The 16,523-nt window shown below is 54.1% G+C and overlaps 5 protein-coding genes across 5 annotated transcripts; 2 read left to right on the top strand and 3 right to left on the bottom strand.

Annotated features, from left to right (window-relative positions):
- Window positions 1-390: 390 nt before the first annotated feature.
- Window positions 391-2,091, bottom strand: UHO2_03265 (putative calnexin; the record flags this gene model as incomplete). The annotated part of the gene is made up of 1 exon (XM_041558180.1): window positions 391-2,091. The coding sequence occupies one exon, from the start codon at window positions 2,089-2,091 to the stop codon at window positions 391-393; it is 1,701 nt and encodes a 566-aa protein (XP_041414114.1).
- Window positions 2,092-3,644: 1,553 nt separating this feature from the next.
- UHO2_03266 (putative VPS1 - member of the dynamin family of GTPases) lies at window positions 3,645-5,711 on the top strand (the record flags this gene model as incomplete). The annotated part of the gene is made up of 1 exon (XM_041558181.1): window positions 3,645-5,711. The coding sequence occupies one exon, from the start codon at window positions 3,645-3,647 to the stop codon at window positions 5,709-5,711; it is 2,067 nt and encodes a 688-aa protein (XP_041414115.1).
- A 220-nt stretch (window positions 5,712-5,931) lies between these two features.
- Window positions 5,932-7,815, bottom strand: UHO2_03267 (putative transcriptional coregulator Snw1; the record flags this gene model as incomplete). The annotated part of the gene is made up of 1 exon (XM_041558182.1): window positions 5,932-7,815. One exon carries the CDS (start codon window positions 7,813-7,815, stop codon window positions 5,932-5,934), a length of 1,884 nt encoding a protein of 627 aa, XP_041414116.1.
- An 852-nt stretch (window positions 7,816-8,667) lies between these two features.
- On the top strand, window positions 8,668-14,208 carry UHO2_03268 (uncharacterized protein; the record flags this gene model as incomplete). The annotated part of the gene is made up of 1 exon (XM_041558183.1): window positions 8,668-14,208. The coding sequence occupies one exon, from the start codon at window positions 8,668-8,670 to the stop codon at window positions 14,206-14,208; it is 5,541 nt and encodes a 1,846-aa protein (XP_041414117.1).
- Window positions 14,209-14,641: 433 nt separating this feature from the next.
- UHO2_03269 (uncharacterized protein) lies at window positions 14,642-16,273 on the bottom strand (the record flags this gene model as incomplete). The annotated part of the gene is made up of 1 exon (XM_041558184.1): window positions 14,642-16,273. One exon carries the CDS (start codon window positions 16,271-16,273, stop codon window positions 14,642-14,644), a length of 1,632 nt encoding a protein of 543 aa, XP_041414118.1.
- Window positions 16,274-16,523: the final 250 nt, after the last annotated feature.

Genomic DNA, 16,523 nt, shown 5'->3' on the forward strand with positions numbered 1-16,523 from the left:
ACTTTTGGTGTGTCTTCCCGTCTCCGCCGCACAGAGCCGAAAATTAATAGCGGTGTTAGACTTTCGTCGAGTGGACGCTAGAATTTTCGATCACAACTCGTCCAAGAGCGGAGGCAAGGCAGCAACAAAGCTAATTTGTGTGCCTCATTTTTGGTGCACCTTTTCTTACAATTCACCGAGCTGTCTCGGAATGAACAGAGCAATACGAGCACTTCTGCGACACACCATTGTAACACCAACACAACTAGTAAAGACAACTCAGAGCATTCACAAACCATGGTCAGACCGACAGCAATAGCAAAGGATGAAATGCAAAACCTATAATCACTGTTTCAACGACGACTAACAAAGACATACAGAAGAACAGATTTTTTTTGAGAATCGATGCTTTTACTCGTCATCCTCAGCATCGCCAACCTTGGCAGCGACAGCGTTGGCACGCTTTTTAACAGCATCTTTCGCCTGAACAGCAGTAGCCTTAGCTGAAGCGGCAACCTCCTTTGCCTTGCCTTCAGCAGCCGTAGGAGCGTCGACCTTCTTACCGTCCTTAGTTGTGACCTGAACCTTGCTGCTACCACCCAGAACACCTCCCAAGAGACCAACAAGACCGAGCAACCCAGCAAAAGCAGCGCCAAGACCACCTGCGACCTGAGGCATCTCCTTGATAGCTTCAATGGGATCCTGTCGTGCTTTACCTATGAAAGTGTTGACGTGAGTGCGAACCTGACCGACGAAACCGGCAGCTGCTTCTGCGGCCGCTTCAGCCTTCTTAGTGGCGGTCTCCTGCTCCTTTTCTTCCTGACCCTGCTCGATCTTGAACTTTTGGTCGAAAGTCTCTGCGGAGAAAGCCTTGGCTTGGGCTGGGTCGTGACCGACGTAAATGTTATCGAACAGGATGTCCTCGTCCATGGTCCAGAGCTCGAAGCCGACACCGCCGATAGGATTGAAGTCGGCAGGCGTCTTGTCCTCAAAGTAGTTGGGGTTGGGGATCTTGCGAGGAGCCCAAACACCCTTGTACTCGGGGTTGTCGATCAGAGGTGCTGACCACTTGCCCTTGTATGCGGGGTTGCGGATCATGGGTCGGACCCACTCGCCACAACCAGCAGCAGCTTCACACTTGGGGTTGGGAATGCTGGGAGCGAACCACTCTCCATCCTCCTCCTCGTCCCACTCTTCGGGCTTCTGTGCGTCAGGGTCCGGGATGGTCAATGGCTCATCCTCGAGCCAACCATCAGGCTTGACGGCATCCTCGTCGGGGATCTCGAGCGGTGCGTCCTCATCCCAGTCATCAGGCTTAGTAGCGGTAGGGTCAGGGATCTTGGCCTGCTCAACCCAGTCAGCGGGCTTCTTGTCCTCTGGGTCGTCAATCTCGGCAGGAGGGTTGACGGGAGGCTCAAAGTCCTCGAGCAAGGAACCCTTCTTCTTGCTCTCGTTGTTGATGAAGATCTCGAAAGTCTGATCTGGCTGCACCACAAGGGTGTACAGCGTCGAGGTCTTGGAGAGCTTAGGGTAGACGGGGTACTTGACGTGCTTCTCCTCGTATTCGCCCGTCTTGGGGTTCTTGTGACGGAAGATAAAGTGAACCTTGTTAGTCGCACCACACTTGTCGGGACCGAACATGATGGTGTATGGAGTCTTGTCTGAGAACTCTTCGGGTGTGACGCCGGCTTCGGTGGCAGAGAGAAGCTTGATGTAGGCACCGCCGCAGCTGAGACCCTTTTGAAGCTTGACCTCGTACTGGACTACAAGAGGCATGCCCTTGGGGTCGATGGGCTTATCAAAGAGGTGCGAAATAGCGTGTTGCTTGGCCTGGGACTTGAGAACAAGACCAGCATCACCTGCGAGACCGGGCAAAACTTGAGGCTCCTCGACGGACCAGACACCGTCGTACTTGAATGCCTCGGTGTCGCCCTCCTTCTGGAACTTGGAGGCTTGGGAAGACTGCCATCGTTCGGACCAGTCTGGGGTGAACTGCTCGATGAAGGGAGCCTGGATCGAGGTAGGGGCGAACTGAGGTCGGGCAGCGGCGTCAGCGGAAACCACCTCTGCCAGAACAAAGGCGGCCAGGGCAGCAGCGACAGAGGGCTTCATAGTGAAGGGCTTGCAATGTTTTGAAGACCTGTTGTGATGGGAATATCGACAGCGGCGGCGACGACGACAGCAGAATGAGGCTTGAGCCGGGTCGAGTGAGGTGGAGCGTAGATGGGTCCTTGGCGAGTTGACCGTGTTCTTCTTTGAGAAGAAGAAAAGCGTCGGTATGGAGGTGAGCAGGTGGATGGGTGCTTGACGAAGAGAAAGAAGGAGGAGAAGGTGGAAAGGAGGAGCAAGCTGGATGCGAAATTATGTATGTAGCAGCGCAGAGAGGGGCCGTGCTCTGTTGGAGTGTCTGTCAGAATGCGGGCCAAAAGGAAAGCGAAGGCCCACACCAAGTGTTGCACTGACTGACTGACTGACTGACGCCAAAAACTCGGAAGCCCGGTGATGTGGAAGCTGCTGTCCTTGTGTGCTCGTGGCTGGAAGCTGGAAAATTGCAATTCACCGCTTGCTTCGATAGACTGTGAGACACACAGAACAGGAAGCTTCCACCATCACACTCGCGTACATGGCGCAGCGTTTCAAGGATCACCTTGAACCCCTAACCATTGGCAGCATCGAAGGCAGTATTCGCTATGAAAGCAGGGCAGGCCGCGAACAGGTTGGCTATGGCCTTTGCTGGTCGAGACCGTCAACGTTATTGCTTCTCTCGCAGCTCAATTTGCTCGAAGGTTCCTTTTCGGGTGCTGCAATCGACGTTGCGGCGCTTGACGTGGAAGCTCTGGCATTTAGATTTTTCTTCTTATCGGCCGTGTCCTGGTTGATGGCCAGAAACTATCGCGGTGTTAGTGAGGTAGAGCTGACATGTTTTCGATTTTCCATCCACAACAACAGCGGAAAGAGGGGCTGTGCCGATCAGAGCACATTTGGCTGAGGAAATTGTGCAAGCTCTCTCCACTCTAAAGCGAGACGCTTGAACCAACACGCTGAACGCAAATTCGCTCGCTCCTGTCATCAGAGATACGCACAAGCAACACACACAACAGAGCACACCAGCCTCGCTTGCGTATCACGAGTCGATTCAACAACGACTTGCCTTCCTACTCCACCTCGTAACCCTTTCGGCATCATCACCACTCTCCTCAACCTCGTCGACTCAAGAGCTAGCCATACTCGCAGGTAAGTTTATACACAGCCGCCTTCTCTTTCCTCGACAGTGCACACCCGCAGTGTTCTTTCTCCCAGGGCCCCGCACGGATGCTTTCTTCTCAACACCCGCCCATCGTCCGCATCCGCTTTGGCAAAACAGTCAAGCCACCACGACTGCACCACAACATTGGCACACCTGCCAAGTTCCACTGCTTCACCGCCACGTATATCTGAACAAAGCTGATCTCGTCATCATTGCATTACTTTTTCTCAGCAGTCGCAATCCGCTCTCACCAACAGCTCACGGCGGAACGAATCCCATCCACACACAAATAGTGCTGTGCGCATTATAGGCCGAGCACTCCTTTCGCACCCCGCACATCACCCGCTCTTCTTCTCCCTTGCTCCCTCGCTCCCTCGCTCGTTGATCTAGGCGGAGCGATCCGGACACACTTCCCAACATGGCGATGGACCAGTCGCTCATCAAGCTTGTCAACAAGCTTCAGGATGCCTTCAACAATGTTGGCATCCAGAACCCCATCGACTTGCCCCAGATCACGGTGCTCGGCTCCCAATCCTCGGGCAAGTCGAGTGTACTCGAAAACATTGTCGGTCGTGACTTCTTGCCCCGTGGTACCGGTATCGTGACTCGCCGTCCTCTCGTTCTTCAGCTTATCAACCGTCCTGCCACCTCGAAACCCGGCGATGCAGCTCCAGCAGGCTCAGAGAAGGGCGCCAACAATGCAGACGAGTGGGGAGAGTTCCTTCACCTTCCCGGCGAGAAGTTCTTCGACTTTGACAAGATCCGTGACGAGATCGTCCGCGACACCGAGCTCAAGACTGGCAAAAACGCCGGTATCTCACCTCAGCCCATCAACCTTCGCATCTACTCGCCACACGTCCTCACACTCACCCTTGTCGACCTTCCCGGTCTTACAAAGGTGCCCGTCGGTGACCAGCCCAGAGATATTGAGCGTCAGATCCGAGACATGGTGCTCAAGTTCATCTCCAAACCCAACGCCGTTATCCTTGCCGTCACTGCTGCCAACACCGATCTTGCCAACTCGGACGGTCTCAAGCTTGCCCGTGAAGTGGATCCCGAGGGTACTCGTACCGTTGGTGTGCTCACCAAGGTTGACCTCATGGACGCTGGTACCGACGTTGTCGACATTCTTGCTGGTCGTGTCATCCCTCTTCGTCTCGGCTACGTTCCCGTCGTCAACCGAGGTCAGCGTGACATTGACCAAAAGAAGCTCGTCAGCGCCGCTCTCAGCGCCGAAAAGGAGTTCTTCGAGAACCACCCTAGCTACCGCAGCAAAGCCCAATACTGCGGTACTCCCTTCCTTGCCCGCAAGCTCAACACCATCCTCATGCACCACATTCGCAACACATTGCCCGACATCAAGAACAAGATCGGCAGCCAGCTTGCCAAGTTCCAGGCTGAGCTTCAGGCATTGGGCGGTCCTATGGGCGAGACCAACAACGCAGGTGTCGTTCTCCAGATCATCACCGAGTTTGCCAACGAGTTCCGCACTGTCATTGACGGTAACTCGAACGATCTCACTGTCAACGAGCTCGCAGGCGGTGCTCGTATCAGCTTCGTCTTCCACGAACTCTACAGCAATGGTGTCAAGGCCATCGACCCCTTCGACGTGGTCAAGGACACCGACATTCGCACTATCCTATACAACTCGTCCGGTTCTTCTCCAGCTCTCTTCGTCGGCACCACCGCTTTCGAGGTCATTGTCAAGCAGCAGATCAAGCGTCTCGAAGATCCTGCCCTCCGCTGCTGCTCTCTTGTCTACGACGAGTTGGTGCGCATTCTTGCACAGCTCCTCGCCAAGAACTCCAACTTCCGACGATTCCCTGCGCTTCGTGAGCGTTTCAACTCGGTCGTCATCCAGTTCTTCAAAAAGTGCATGGCTCCTACTACCAAGCTTGTCTCGGACTTTGTCGCTGCAGAGGCCGTCTACCTCAACACGGGTCACCCAGACTTCATCAGTGGTCATCGTGCTATGGAGATTGTCAACGAGCGTCTCAACCCACCCCAGCCTGCACATGACCCGAAGAAGCCCAATCCGCAAGGGATCAACAACGACAAGGACCTCGATGTCTCGCTCAAGAATGAATCTGGCTTCTTTGGCTCTTTCTTCCAGAAGGGTCAGCAGACCAACCCAGCAGTCAAAGCAAAGAAGGCACTCATGGAAGCTCCACCGCCGTCGCTCAAGGCTTCCGGTCAATTCAGTCAACGTGAACAGCTCGAGACCGAAGTCGTCAAACTCCTCATCCAGAGCTACTTTAACGTCGTCAAGGTCGAGACCATCTCAATGGTTCCTAAGTGTATCATGCTCAACTTGGTCACACAGTCCAAGGATCAGATGCAGAAGGAGTTGCTTCAGGAGATCTACAGGCCCGATGTACTTGAGGAGTTGATGAAGGAATCGGACCACGTTGTGGCTAGGAGGAAGGAATGTGTCAAGATGATCTCGGCTTTGGAGACAGCGTCCGAGATTATTGCCACTGTTTAGAGTTCCTTTACTGGCTCAGATGTAATTAGCAACAAAAGCTTTGTCATTGTTTTTTATGTAAATGCGTATCTCCTTTTCTCATGGCCACCGAGTGCGAGGTGTTTGCGAGACCTTTGTGAGATGTTTCCACACACTCTCCCTCAAGGACAGCAGAGATGAAAGAAAAACAAGATGTTGTGAAAGGGTGGTATCTGATTGCATTCCAACGGTTGATTGCGGATCAGGCATCTTTGTCGCGCTGTTTCTTGCGTGAGTCAGAAGACTCGAGTCCTGAACGCTTAATTCCTCGCTTTGCATCATCCAAGAACTGGTTGATTGCGAAAGGATCCGTTGTGTCCTTTTCAAACTGAACCGGACCTGATCTCTCCCCACCTGCACCACCAGATGGACCGGCATCAGCATCCTCGGCACCTTTGAACTTGCTTTGACCCAACCCGAATCGATCGTTGTTCTTAAGCTCTTCCTCAAACGCACCCTCATCACCACCACCTGCTCCATAAATATCATCAGCTCCACCCCTCCCTGCTGGACGACGATAGATAGCGGCAGCAGCCGAACTTCCCGAAAACAGAGGCTTATCGTAAAGATTGTAACTATCTTCATCACCGTACCCGGCTGAAAGTGATTCCTGGTTGAACAGACGACTGTCTGTCATCGAATCCTTAGACGCAGTTGGTTTCGCAAGGCCAAGAGCGACTTTTTCAGAGATATCTCGGTTTTGCTCTCGTAGAAGTTGCTTGGCACGTTGTTCAGTACCCATATTGGACATGCGAAGTTCACGTTCTCTCTCGCGACGTCGTTCCTCTCGGATACGATCGCGTTCGCGTGCTCCTTCGTCATCTTCGTCGCCTTCACCGGCAGAAGAGCCTGATCCGGAGTCTGAATCGGATCCGTAGCCTGCAAGCATCGCTGACATGCCACCACCGCGGCTGCCGGATGCAACAGCACCACCGCGGCTGCGTGAAGGTACATCCGAGTCATCCAGTCGTGAAGCTACATCGTCATCGTCGTCTCCACCACGACCAGAGACAGAAGGTGTAGCGGAAGAAAGTCCCGCACGCTCCTCTCGTGCGCGCTGTGCAAGATTCCGCAGATGCTCCTCCTTTGCAGCCTTCTCTTTAGCCGCAAGCTTCTGCTGCATGATACTACGCTGTCGTACTTCCTCCCTTGCGTGTCTATCCGCAAGATTGAGCGCCTCTGCAAGCTGAGCAAAGTTGTCGTTAATCACAACATCCTTGATGCCACTTCCGTCCGCAGCGAGACGCTTGTCAAGTGGAATAGTATAACCCTTGTTGTTCTTCCAATTTGAAATTGCGGGTGGAATCATCCAATCCTTCTGCTCCTGTGCTGTAACTTTGCGTGGTGGTGAGCGAAGAACGGGTGGTGGTGGAGAAGGTGGACCAGGGGCGACTTTCTTGAATCGATGACGGGGCGGTTCCAGTGGATCGCGTGCTGCTTCGGTCATCTTGATGATTCGTTGTGTGCCATTCCCTGCTCCTTGTTGACCTGGTGTATAACGAATGAACTGTGCATCTTGCCTTGCACCGGCTTGACTGACGGGTTTGGCGACGGTAGATTTGGATCTGGTCTTTGTGAGTGCTTCGAGTGCGAGACGTGTTCGTTCGGTTGTGCTCATCACTTCTTCTTGTGATGGACGCTCGAAGCCTGATGCTCGATCCTTGTCCTTGAGGTCAGTGCGCTGGGAGAGAGGTACAAGATCCTTGTACTCTGTCTGAACAGTCTGTCCTGGTCTCAAACCTTGCTTGACGATTGCATCGTATCGCTTGTTGCCCTCGCCGTCTACGCGCATGGCGATCTTGTTGCCTCCTGCAGCTGACCTTGTTCGGCCCATGTCGAGCGGGTATTGTGCGATGTGACATTCCGGGTATGCACCTCCGCCACCAAAGTCGGCTTGTGTTCGTGGTCGCCATGATGCTCGCTGACCGTAAGGTGGGACGTTGGAAGTGGAAGTGGACGCGGAAGCGGAAGGTGAGGTGGAGGGTCCGGCTTCCGCGTTGTCGTACTCTTTGTTGTCATCATCATGGGAGGCAACAGCGGCGCTGTACTTTGGCGCAGGCAGGACGCTCTGTAACGTGGCCACCATAGTGTACGACGGCGACAGCGGCCTCAAGGGTCGAAGTGTGATGGATGAAGATGGTGTGAGAGACGAGAAGAATGTCCGTGTTGAGCAACGCCCACTCGTTTCAAGTCGCTGAAGGCATTCAGGATCGAAATTTGTTACGATCGCAACTTTGAGCCCGATCGAGCACTGACCCGATGCGGAGAATGCCTGCTTCAGTGAGTGAGGCGAGCAGACAAAAGTCCGATTTCCGTGTGTGCTTGACGCGACTTTGAGTTGTCTGTGTGACTTTTGGAAGGCCAATAATAGCCAATACGCTCGCTGAGTCTCACTCCATAACCGATCCACATCCATGGGATCACCTCATTCTCTACGATCCCTTCTCATCTCCCTTTCATCACCGGAACCCAAGCCGTCGATCATTCCGAGTAGGCTGACTCGCCTTTCTTCACTTCCATCTTTGCGACGTTTCGCAGTGCAGCTCTTTCTGCATTCACATTCGCTTCGGTTCGCTTTTCGACTCTCACAACAGATCACCTTATCTCGCCCTTACCCGCACAAGCAGCACCCAGCTCGGCCTTCTATCTCTCTCTTAAGGATCGCTCGCACGCACTCGACGTTCTCTTGCCAGGCATCCACGTGCAGCCTCATGCAACCCAACATAGCGACTCTGCTGCAGCGAGTCCTATCCTAGCAGCCTAATCCCAGCAAAGCGGGGCGCAATACATACTACAGATCAAATCGTAGGCATCGCAGACAACACATACTGTTCTTGAGGGGTCAATACCGCCTCATCCGGAGGTGTTCGCCCATCGGCTTCGTGGAACTTCTGCGTTCGACAACGGGTAGCCAGACGGCTCGACATCGTTCGTCAAGATGTCCAAGCAGCGAGGCACAGCCGCATATCGCGGCTTCACAGTCAGTCATCAGCGTGTTGTCCTCGACCTTGGCTTCAACGGCACAGTGACTGGCTTCACAGAACTCACCATCGTCCCAACCCATCGCAGTCTTCGCACCATCCATCTCAACTGCCGACAAGCTTTTGTGCAATCAACTTCAGTATCAGGGCAACCTGCTGAATTCTCATACGCAGACCACCTCACCGGCGCAACGGTCTCAGGTATACGCGATGTCCATCGCTATCCCGAACTCAAACGGCGGATCTACGCAGCTGCATCCGACGGCGTTCATGGCGAACTTAGCATCCTCATTCCACCAGATGTTCATGTACAGTCACGACGTGCAGGCAGCAGAGCAGCAAGTATCGCTCCAGATGATGCTCCGACACCAGGAGGTTCTTCCTCGTCCAACGAGCTCGCACCTACCACCGTCAGGGTCGACTACTACCTCAAAGATCCAACAGATGGCATTCAGTTTATCCGTCCGACTGCAGACGCGCCCTACCGCGTACCTCATCTCTTCACCATCGCATCCTCACCGGATGCCGCACGCTGCTGGGTTCCATGCGTGGATAGCTTGTGGGAGAGGTGTACATGGGAATTCGAGCTCATCGTGCCCAAGTCGCTCAATACAGCCGACGACGAGGAAGATGCAGCAGATGCCAATGGAAACACGACCGCACTGGAGCTGGCGGCAGCAAACAGTGCCGACACTGCCGATCCTGACTCACAGGTTGTCGTGGTCTGCACTGGTGACTTGATGGAACAGGTGACGCATCCCAACAATCCTTCCAAAACCGTCTTTTGCTACACTCAGGCTGTCCCTACTTCGGTTCAGCACGTCGCCTTTGCTGCCGGTCCCTTCCACATCATGCGCATCGAAGCCAACAATCGCCACGCCGGTCAGATTGCGACAGGCACCATCACAGATCTCACCTCGGGCGTGCCTCCTGCGTTGGATGACTCTGGTCAGCCTGAAATCCTCGCCTTCTGCTTGCCGGGTCGAGAGGAAGAGTTGCGCAGCTCCATCAGCTTCACACGACAGGCTCTCGACTTCTTCTCACAGGAGTACGGCTCCTATCCATTCAACGCCTTCCGTATGGTCTTCGTCGAAGAGCCACCGCAAGATTGTAGCACTCAATCCATGATGGCCATTTGCTCCAACGATCTTCTTCATCCGACATCCGTCATCGACCAAGCTATCGAGAATCGCCAGGTGCTCAGTCATGCCATTGCTTTCCAGTGGGTCGGTGTCAACATCATTCAAGCTACGTGGGCCGACACCTGGCTCGTCAACGGTCTCAGCTTGTATATGAATGGTCTTTTCTTACGCAGGCTCATGGGTAACAATGAATACCGATTCCGACTCAAGAAGGATCTCGATCGACTCTGTGCGTGGGACATTGGCATGCCACCTCTCTACGAAGCAGGTGCTTTTGAGCCACCTGACCCGGCTACATTACCATTTGTCAATCTCAAGGCTCCCTTGGTGCTTCACATTCTCGATCGACGACTGCGAAAGATGGGTGCCTCAGTCGGTCTCGGCCGTGTTATTCCAAAAGTCTTTCTCCAGGCCATGACTGGTGAGATGACAAACAACATGCTCAGTACGCAGCAGTTCCTTCGAACTTGTCGTAAGGTCAGTGGAGCCGACCTTCGTCTCTTTACCGAGCACTGGATCCGTGGTAGTGGCTGCCCGCGTTTCATCTGCAGCGCCAACTTCAACCGTAAGAAGCTCCTCATCGAGATGCACATTCGTCAAGAGGTTCCAGCTGCCCAGTTTGCTGCAGCCCGACCGGGCGACGCACTTGCCGCGAATCCCGTACCTCTGTTCGAAGGTCAGATGACAGTGCGAATTCACGAGGCAGACGGAACGCCGTATGAGCACGTGCTCGAGATCAAAGGCCCTGCCAAACGATACGAAGTACCGTTTAACACCAAGTACAAACGTGTGCGTCGAAATACGAAGCGATTCCAGGCCCGCCAGGCAGCGGCAGCTGCAGCAGCACAAGGTGATCAAGAAGCGCAAGAAGCCATTGGACTCATCGATTTGGGCTTCGGTCTGGGTATGTGGGAAGACGAGAAGGCGCGAGAAGAGTGGAAAGTAGCAGATTGGACTGAAGAGGACGAAGAGAAGATGTCTTCAGCGCCATACGAGTGGATTCGCATGGACGCCGACTTTGAGTGGCTCGCCAGCATCCACTTTGAACAGCCGGACTACATGTGGGTCTCGCAGCTTCAGCGAGATCGGGATGTCGTCGCACAGGTCTCTGCTGTCCATGCGCTCGCACAGATGCCGTCATTGGTGACATGTAGTATGCTCACGCGTACTGTGCTTGTCAACAAGTACTTTTACCGTGTCCGTACGGAGGCGGTACATGCGCTGGTCCATTGCGCTATTCCGCAGCTCGACAATCTCGGCCTCTTCCACCTGCTCAAGCTCTTTCGATCGCAGTTCTGCCATGATCCGCCTGACGATGCATCCATCGAGGATCCGCTGGACGTGCCCTGTATCCCTCGAGCCAACGACTTCAGCGATGCTGCCGATTACTTTTTGCAGCGAGCGTTGATTCATGCCATCAGCCGTGTTCGCGATCCTGACGGACGAACACCACCGCAGATCAAACGCTTCCTGATCAATCTGTTACGCTACAATGACAACTCCACCAACCACTTTGTCGACGACTTTTACCTTGCTGGCGCGATCAATGCCGTGGCTAGCGCCTTCATTCCCGTCGACTCGGCCATGGCCGGCTCGCAAGACCCTGACGCGGCCAACGAGGACAGCTTTTTGCTGACCCATGCAATTGCTGAGGTGGAGCGTCTGCAAGAGCTGGACCGCCTCGTCCCTTCGTATCACAACGTCATCACCCTTGCCTCGCTCGACTTTCAGGTGGCAATGATGCTGGCTAATCTGAAGCCCCGGGATCTTCAGCTGTTCTTTGTCTACACGCGTCAAGGCAACTTCACGCCGGTTCGTATCGCCGCTTTGAACTGTTTGCTCCTCGTGGGCAACCTCGACCACCGTATTGTGGCACGCTACTGCTTTGCGCTTCTTCGCCTCGACGAGAATCGCACGGTGAAGCGAGCCTTGGCGCGAGCATTATGCGAGGGTCTTGCTGTGGGTATGAGTACAGGTGTCTTTGGTGGCGGAGGCCTGCGCGGACCTGAAGCATTGTTGATCGAAGAAGATAGCGGACAGGTCAATGCGGCTGAGAAAGCTCGCGATGCGCAGCTCGAGGCCATGCTCAAGACGCTCAAAAGGGAGATTGGGCGATCTGCAGGTGTACGTGAGGGCTTCTTATCGGCTTTGCTGGCTCCGAATGTGGATGTCGAGGCACGCTGGGCGTTGTTGAAGCTTGCGGAGCTGCTGTTCCGACCTGCTGAGGAGAAGGATTTGCCTCTGCAGCACAAGGTTCAGCTTCGTGTCAGGATGCCGAGTGCCCAGTCGGCGATCGACACCATTGCTCAGGAGTCACCTTCGAAATCCAAGATCAAGCTTGTCAGGCCCAACGTGGCAGCCGAAGAGGATACCGTTGCCAAACCTCGCGTTGCTTTCGATACTCCCGAGAAGCCCAAGCAAACCGATGCGGAGCGTAAGAAGATCAAACCCAAGAAGATCAAGCCACTCGCTCCTGGTCAGGCTTCGGGCATGTCTTTTGCCGACTTGACAGCTTGCAGAAACACGCTCAAGAAGCTCATGCAAAACAAGCATGCTTCTATCTTCCTCAATCCTGTCGATCCTGTGCGCGACCAGGCCACCGACTACTTTGACATCATCAAGGAGCCGATGGACTTGGGCTCGATTCTGAACAAGCTCGACAGCGGTCAGTACAAGGATCGACACGAGCTGCGTGCTGATTTCGAGCTCATGATCAGCAACGCAAAGACCTACACCCCTGATCCTAAGGCTTGGGCTCACAAGCAAGCCGTTGGTCTGGAGAAGGTGTTTGGCCCTCTGTGGAACAGGATGGAGAAGACGCTGGAACAGTCAGCAGCACGACAGAAGGCAGCTCACGAGGCGGCGCTTGCCAACGAGCACATGGCAACTGTACAAGAGACTCCGGATCGCTCTTCGCCTGTCAAGCCGGACGAGTCTCCAGCTGTAACTGCCGCGAACGAGTCAGTGCCGAATGCTGGAGCAGTCAGGGAAGCATCCACTCCAAGCTTTGCACCTGCCAAGCCTTCGCTCAAGGTCAGGGTCAAGACCAAGCCCGCAGTCGAAGAGTCGCCTTTCCCGAGCACTCCCACGCCTCAGCCTAGGACAAGTGCTGTGCCGGAAGAGTCTCCGGTTGCAGCTTCCACGCCGTTATCTACGAAGCTGAAGCTGAAGAAGCCACTGGTCAAGCTCAAGAAGACGAACGATGGCGAGGCTGCTGCGCCTGGAACTCCTTCTCCGGCGCCAACAACAGCTCCTCAGAGTGTTGATGACGATATCTTGGAGGCGCTTGGAGAAAGCGTGCCCAAAGCGAGCAAGGCGAAGCCAGCCAAAGCTTCAGCCATGTCGCCACCACCAGCCGTCGTCGCAGCTTCAACACCTGCCCGTGCTTCGCCAGCAGCCGCAGCATCGCCCAGCGTCAAGAAGAGCAAGTCGAGAAGCTCCGGTACTCCTACCCTGACATCGAACGGCACTGCTCCGTCATCCGGTGGATTGCCGTCCAAGGACATCGCCAAGTGGGCCGAAAGGGACCCTGTTGGCGCTACAGCCAACATGCCTATCAACGGAAAGAAATGCAAGGTCATCCTGCAAGTCATCAAGAAGTCGCCCTTCTCGATCTTCTTCCGCTTCCCAGTGGATCCTATCCGCGATGGTCTGCCGACGTACCTAGACGAGATCAAGGAGCCGATGGACTTGAGTACGACGGAAAAGAAGGTCAATCAAGCGGCCTACTCGACCATGGGCGAATTTGCTTCTGATATTGAACTCATATTTGCCAACTGTCGGCAATTCAACCCTCCTGGAACCGAACCTTGTCAGCACGCAGACGAGTTGGAGAAGCTTTGGCGCAAGGAATGGGCTCGTCTTGTTACACCCAAGCTCGAGGCGAACGAGAAACGTGCCCTTGTTGGGTTGGTGAACAGACTGAAAACCCATCAGTCTTCACTGCTGTTCCGCGAACCAGTCGATCCGGTCGCGCTTGGCATCCCGACGTACTTCGATATCATCCCTAAGAATGACGCAAGGGATCTTAGCTTGATCGAATCAAAACTCAAAGCGGATAAGTACGATAGCTTTGCAGCTTTCGATGCAGATATCAAATTGATGCTGAAGAATTGCTACACCTTCAACGCGCCGGACGAAGGAGTGTTGCAGATCGCAAAAGGCTTTGAAACAGTGTACAAGAAGGAGATGAACCATGCGAAGCAGCAGGCTGGTGTTAGTAGTACTAATGGCAGTGGTGGCGGTGGGGGAGGCGCAGGAACGTCAAGTGGGGGCAAGCGGAAGTTGTCAGTTGCTCCAGCGAACGGCGGAGGCGGAGGAGGAGGAGGGTCGAGTAAGAAGGCTAAGAGTGGTTGAGGCCCCCATACTCTCATCTTTTATTGCTTTAGTGCGGGAAAGCAACTTCTTTCTTGCTCTGCTTTGATTACGCACCTGAAAGAATGCGAAAGAGAGGTAGAGGTGTGATCCTATGAATGTATGTACTGAGCTTAGCGGCAACGTCACTGTGAGTCTTGAGACTCACTCGCAGAACTGTCACAGTTCGTCTTGTGCATCGTAAGCCATAGCAGACGTACGACACAGACTGTCCTCCATCTCGCAGCGGAAGACGTTCGATCAAGCCCGTCCGTCTCTTCACGGTAATAGAAAGATTTGATCCCAGTCAGTTCCACCCAACACTCAAACGCTCGAACGCTCGAACGCTCTGCACCCAAGTCCCAATGTCACACAAGTTTCGCAGATAAGAAGACGAGAGATGCGAGCTTCGATTGGGTATAACCAGCACAACACGCTACTCCTTTGTGGGAGAGCTGATCGAACTAGTTCCCTCCGAAGTCGGCGTCTCCCGCTGTCCACCAGATGACGGAGGACGATCAGTACCCATAACTTTTCTCAATTTATCTGATCTTGAGCGGATGAGTGATCCAATTCCCCCACTTGCTCCATTTTCAGCTTCTGCTCTAGCGTTTGGCTCGTTGGGTATGGTGGCGAGGTTGAACTGATGGTGTCCGTGATGATGAGAGTCTTGGGATGTGCGAGGGTCTCTCGGCGGTAGTGGTTGTTGTTGCCGGCGGAAGTGGGAGGGCAGACTGGAGTTGGTGACGAAGCTAGACAGTTTAGAGCCTCCGCTTGTATTGCTCGGTAAGGTTGAATGTGAGGTGCTGGAGGATTGTGAGAAGCCGAATGGTAACGAAGAGGTTGAGGAAGCGGGCAGACCACTGCTGATAGATGAACCTTTTGTCGTCACTGACCAAGCTCCGACCGTCGACGAAGATGGTGGGAAATTTGAACCCGTGCTACCGCCAGCCGTATCTAGACCGAGATCTTTGAGCAGGGGACCGAGCGACGAAAGCTTATTTTTGATCAGTTGCCTAGCCAAGACGTCAAAATCTTTGACCTGAGCATGAATGGTCTTTTTGATCTTAGCGTCTGCTTTGAGGAGCAACTCTTGGGTTATTCCGTTAATCACTGGTGCAGACGTGTTGCTGGCAGGTAAGAAAGTTTTGTTGTCACTGCTTGTTTCGTTGTGAACTTCCAATCCAGCAGCAGAGAAAGCCTGGCTGATGCTTCCGTTGCGATCAAATTCGTTGCTCGTACTGTCTGAGGCGGAGATGGGAGGTGACGAAGCCCGGCCAAAGGTGCCTGATGGTCCCGCCTCTGGGTAGCTGTTGTAGCCCGCGGTCGCATCTCTTGGTAGGAAGGAGAGCATCTTGTAGTAGATTTCAGTAAGCATATCGCAGAGTGTAAAGAAGGTCTGGAAGAAGTCAAGCTGGAATGGGATGTTGGGTGCCATCAGATACGAGTTCTGCTCATTCGCCGCTAGTGTCGATGCGGGGCCTATACTCGAGTCGAGCGTGCCGAACTCGCTGATCGCCTGTGCGGCAGTCGATCGTTTGAGCGTTTGCCTGCCAGTCTTGAAGAAGCTGCGCATTTTGGTTCTTTGTGCTCCAAAGCTAGCTGCTGCGGAGCCACTGGTGAGGGAAAGAATACTGTCATCGGTGTAGCTGTCGAGCTCGTTGATGAGCGAGACAATGGCACGGGCCATATCGCTCGGCTTGGAGATCTCGAGAATGCTGGAGAGGCTGAGACCGAGGAGAAAGTAGCGGAGAGTGCGTTTGTGCATGCGATCATTGTCGAAGGCGGAAGCGAGCTCGGCGGGGTCAAGCTGAATGGTTTGGAGCCAGGCGCGTTGGCCTTGGAGGGAGCGCTTGAGATAGACGAGACTGCGAATGCGTTTGTTGAAGAGATCGCAGAGATGGTCTGTGCCGCTAAGGCTGGTGGCGGATGTAGGGACGGCTGGGTGATGGTGAGCGACGGATGAGGAAGAGTAGAGGGTGGAGGAGCCGGCGAAGGAAGTGGTTACTGATGGTGACAATGTAGTGTCGCTGTGGCCGTGGAGTGAAGAAGAGGTTGATGCGGCCATAGTGGCAGTACAGAGCGCTCTTTGAAAGCTGAAGGAGCGACTGAGAGGCTCTGCGGGTAACACTTTCCGTGGGATGGCGGTGAGGATGCTGTTGAGCAAGTCGAGACGCTTCCCAGGCGGCGAGTTGTAAGAGTGCTGCAGTCAAGAATCGGCAACACGACATCGACATTTTAGATTCAGAGCTGTCAAAGCGATAAATGTGTGAGTGAGGCTTGCGCACAGACGTGCTATACGCGCTCACTCACGCTTT

This window comes from Ustilago hordei, assembly GCF_900519145.1.
Source record: "Ustilago hordei strain Uho2 genome assembly, contig: UHO2_contig_05, whole genome shotgun sequence".
Taxonomy (NCBI): domain Eukaryota; kingdom Fungi; phylum Basidiomycota; class Ustilaginomycetes; order Ustilaginales; family Ustilaginaceae; genus Ustilago; species Ustilago hordei.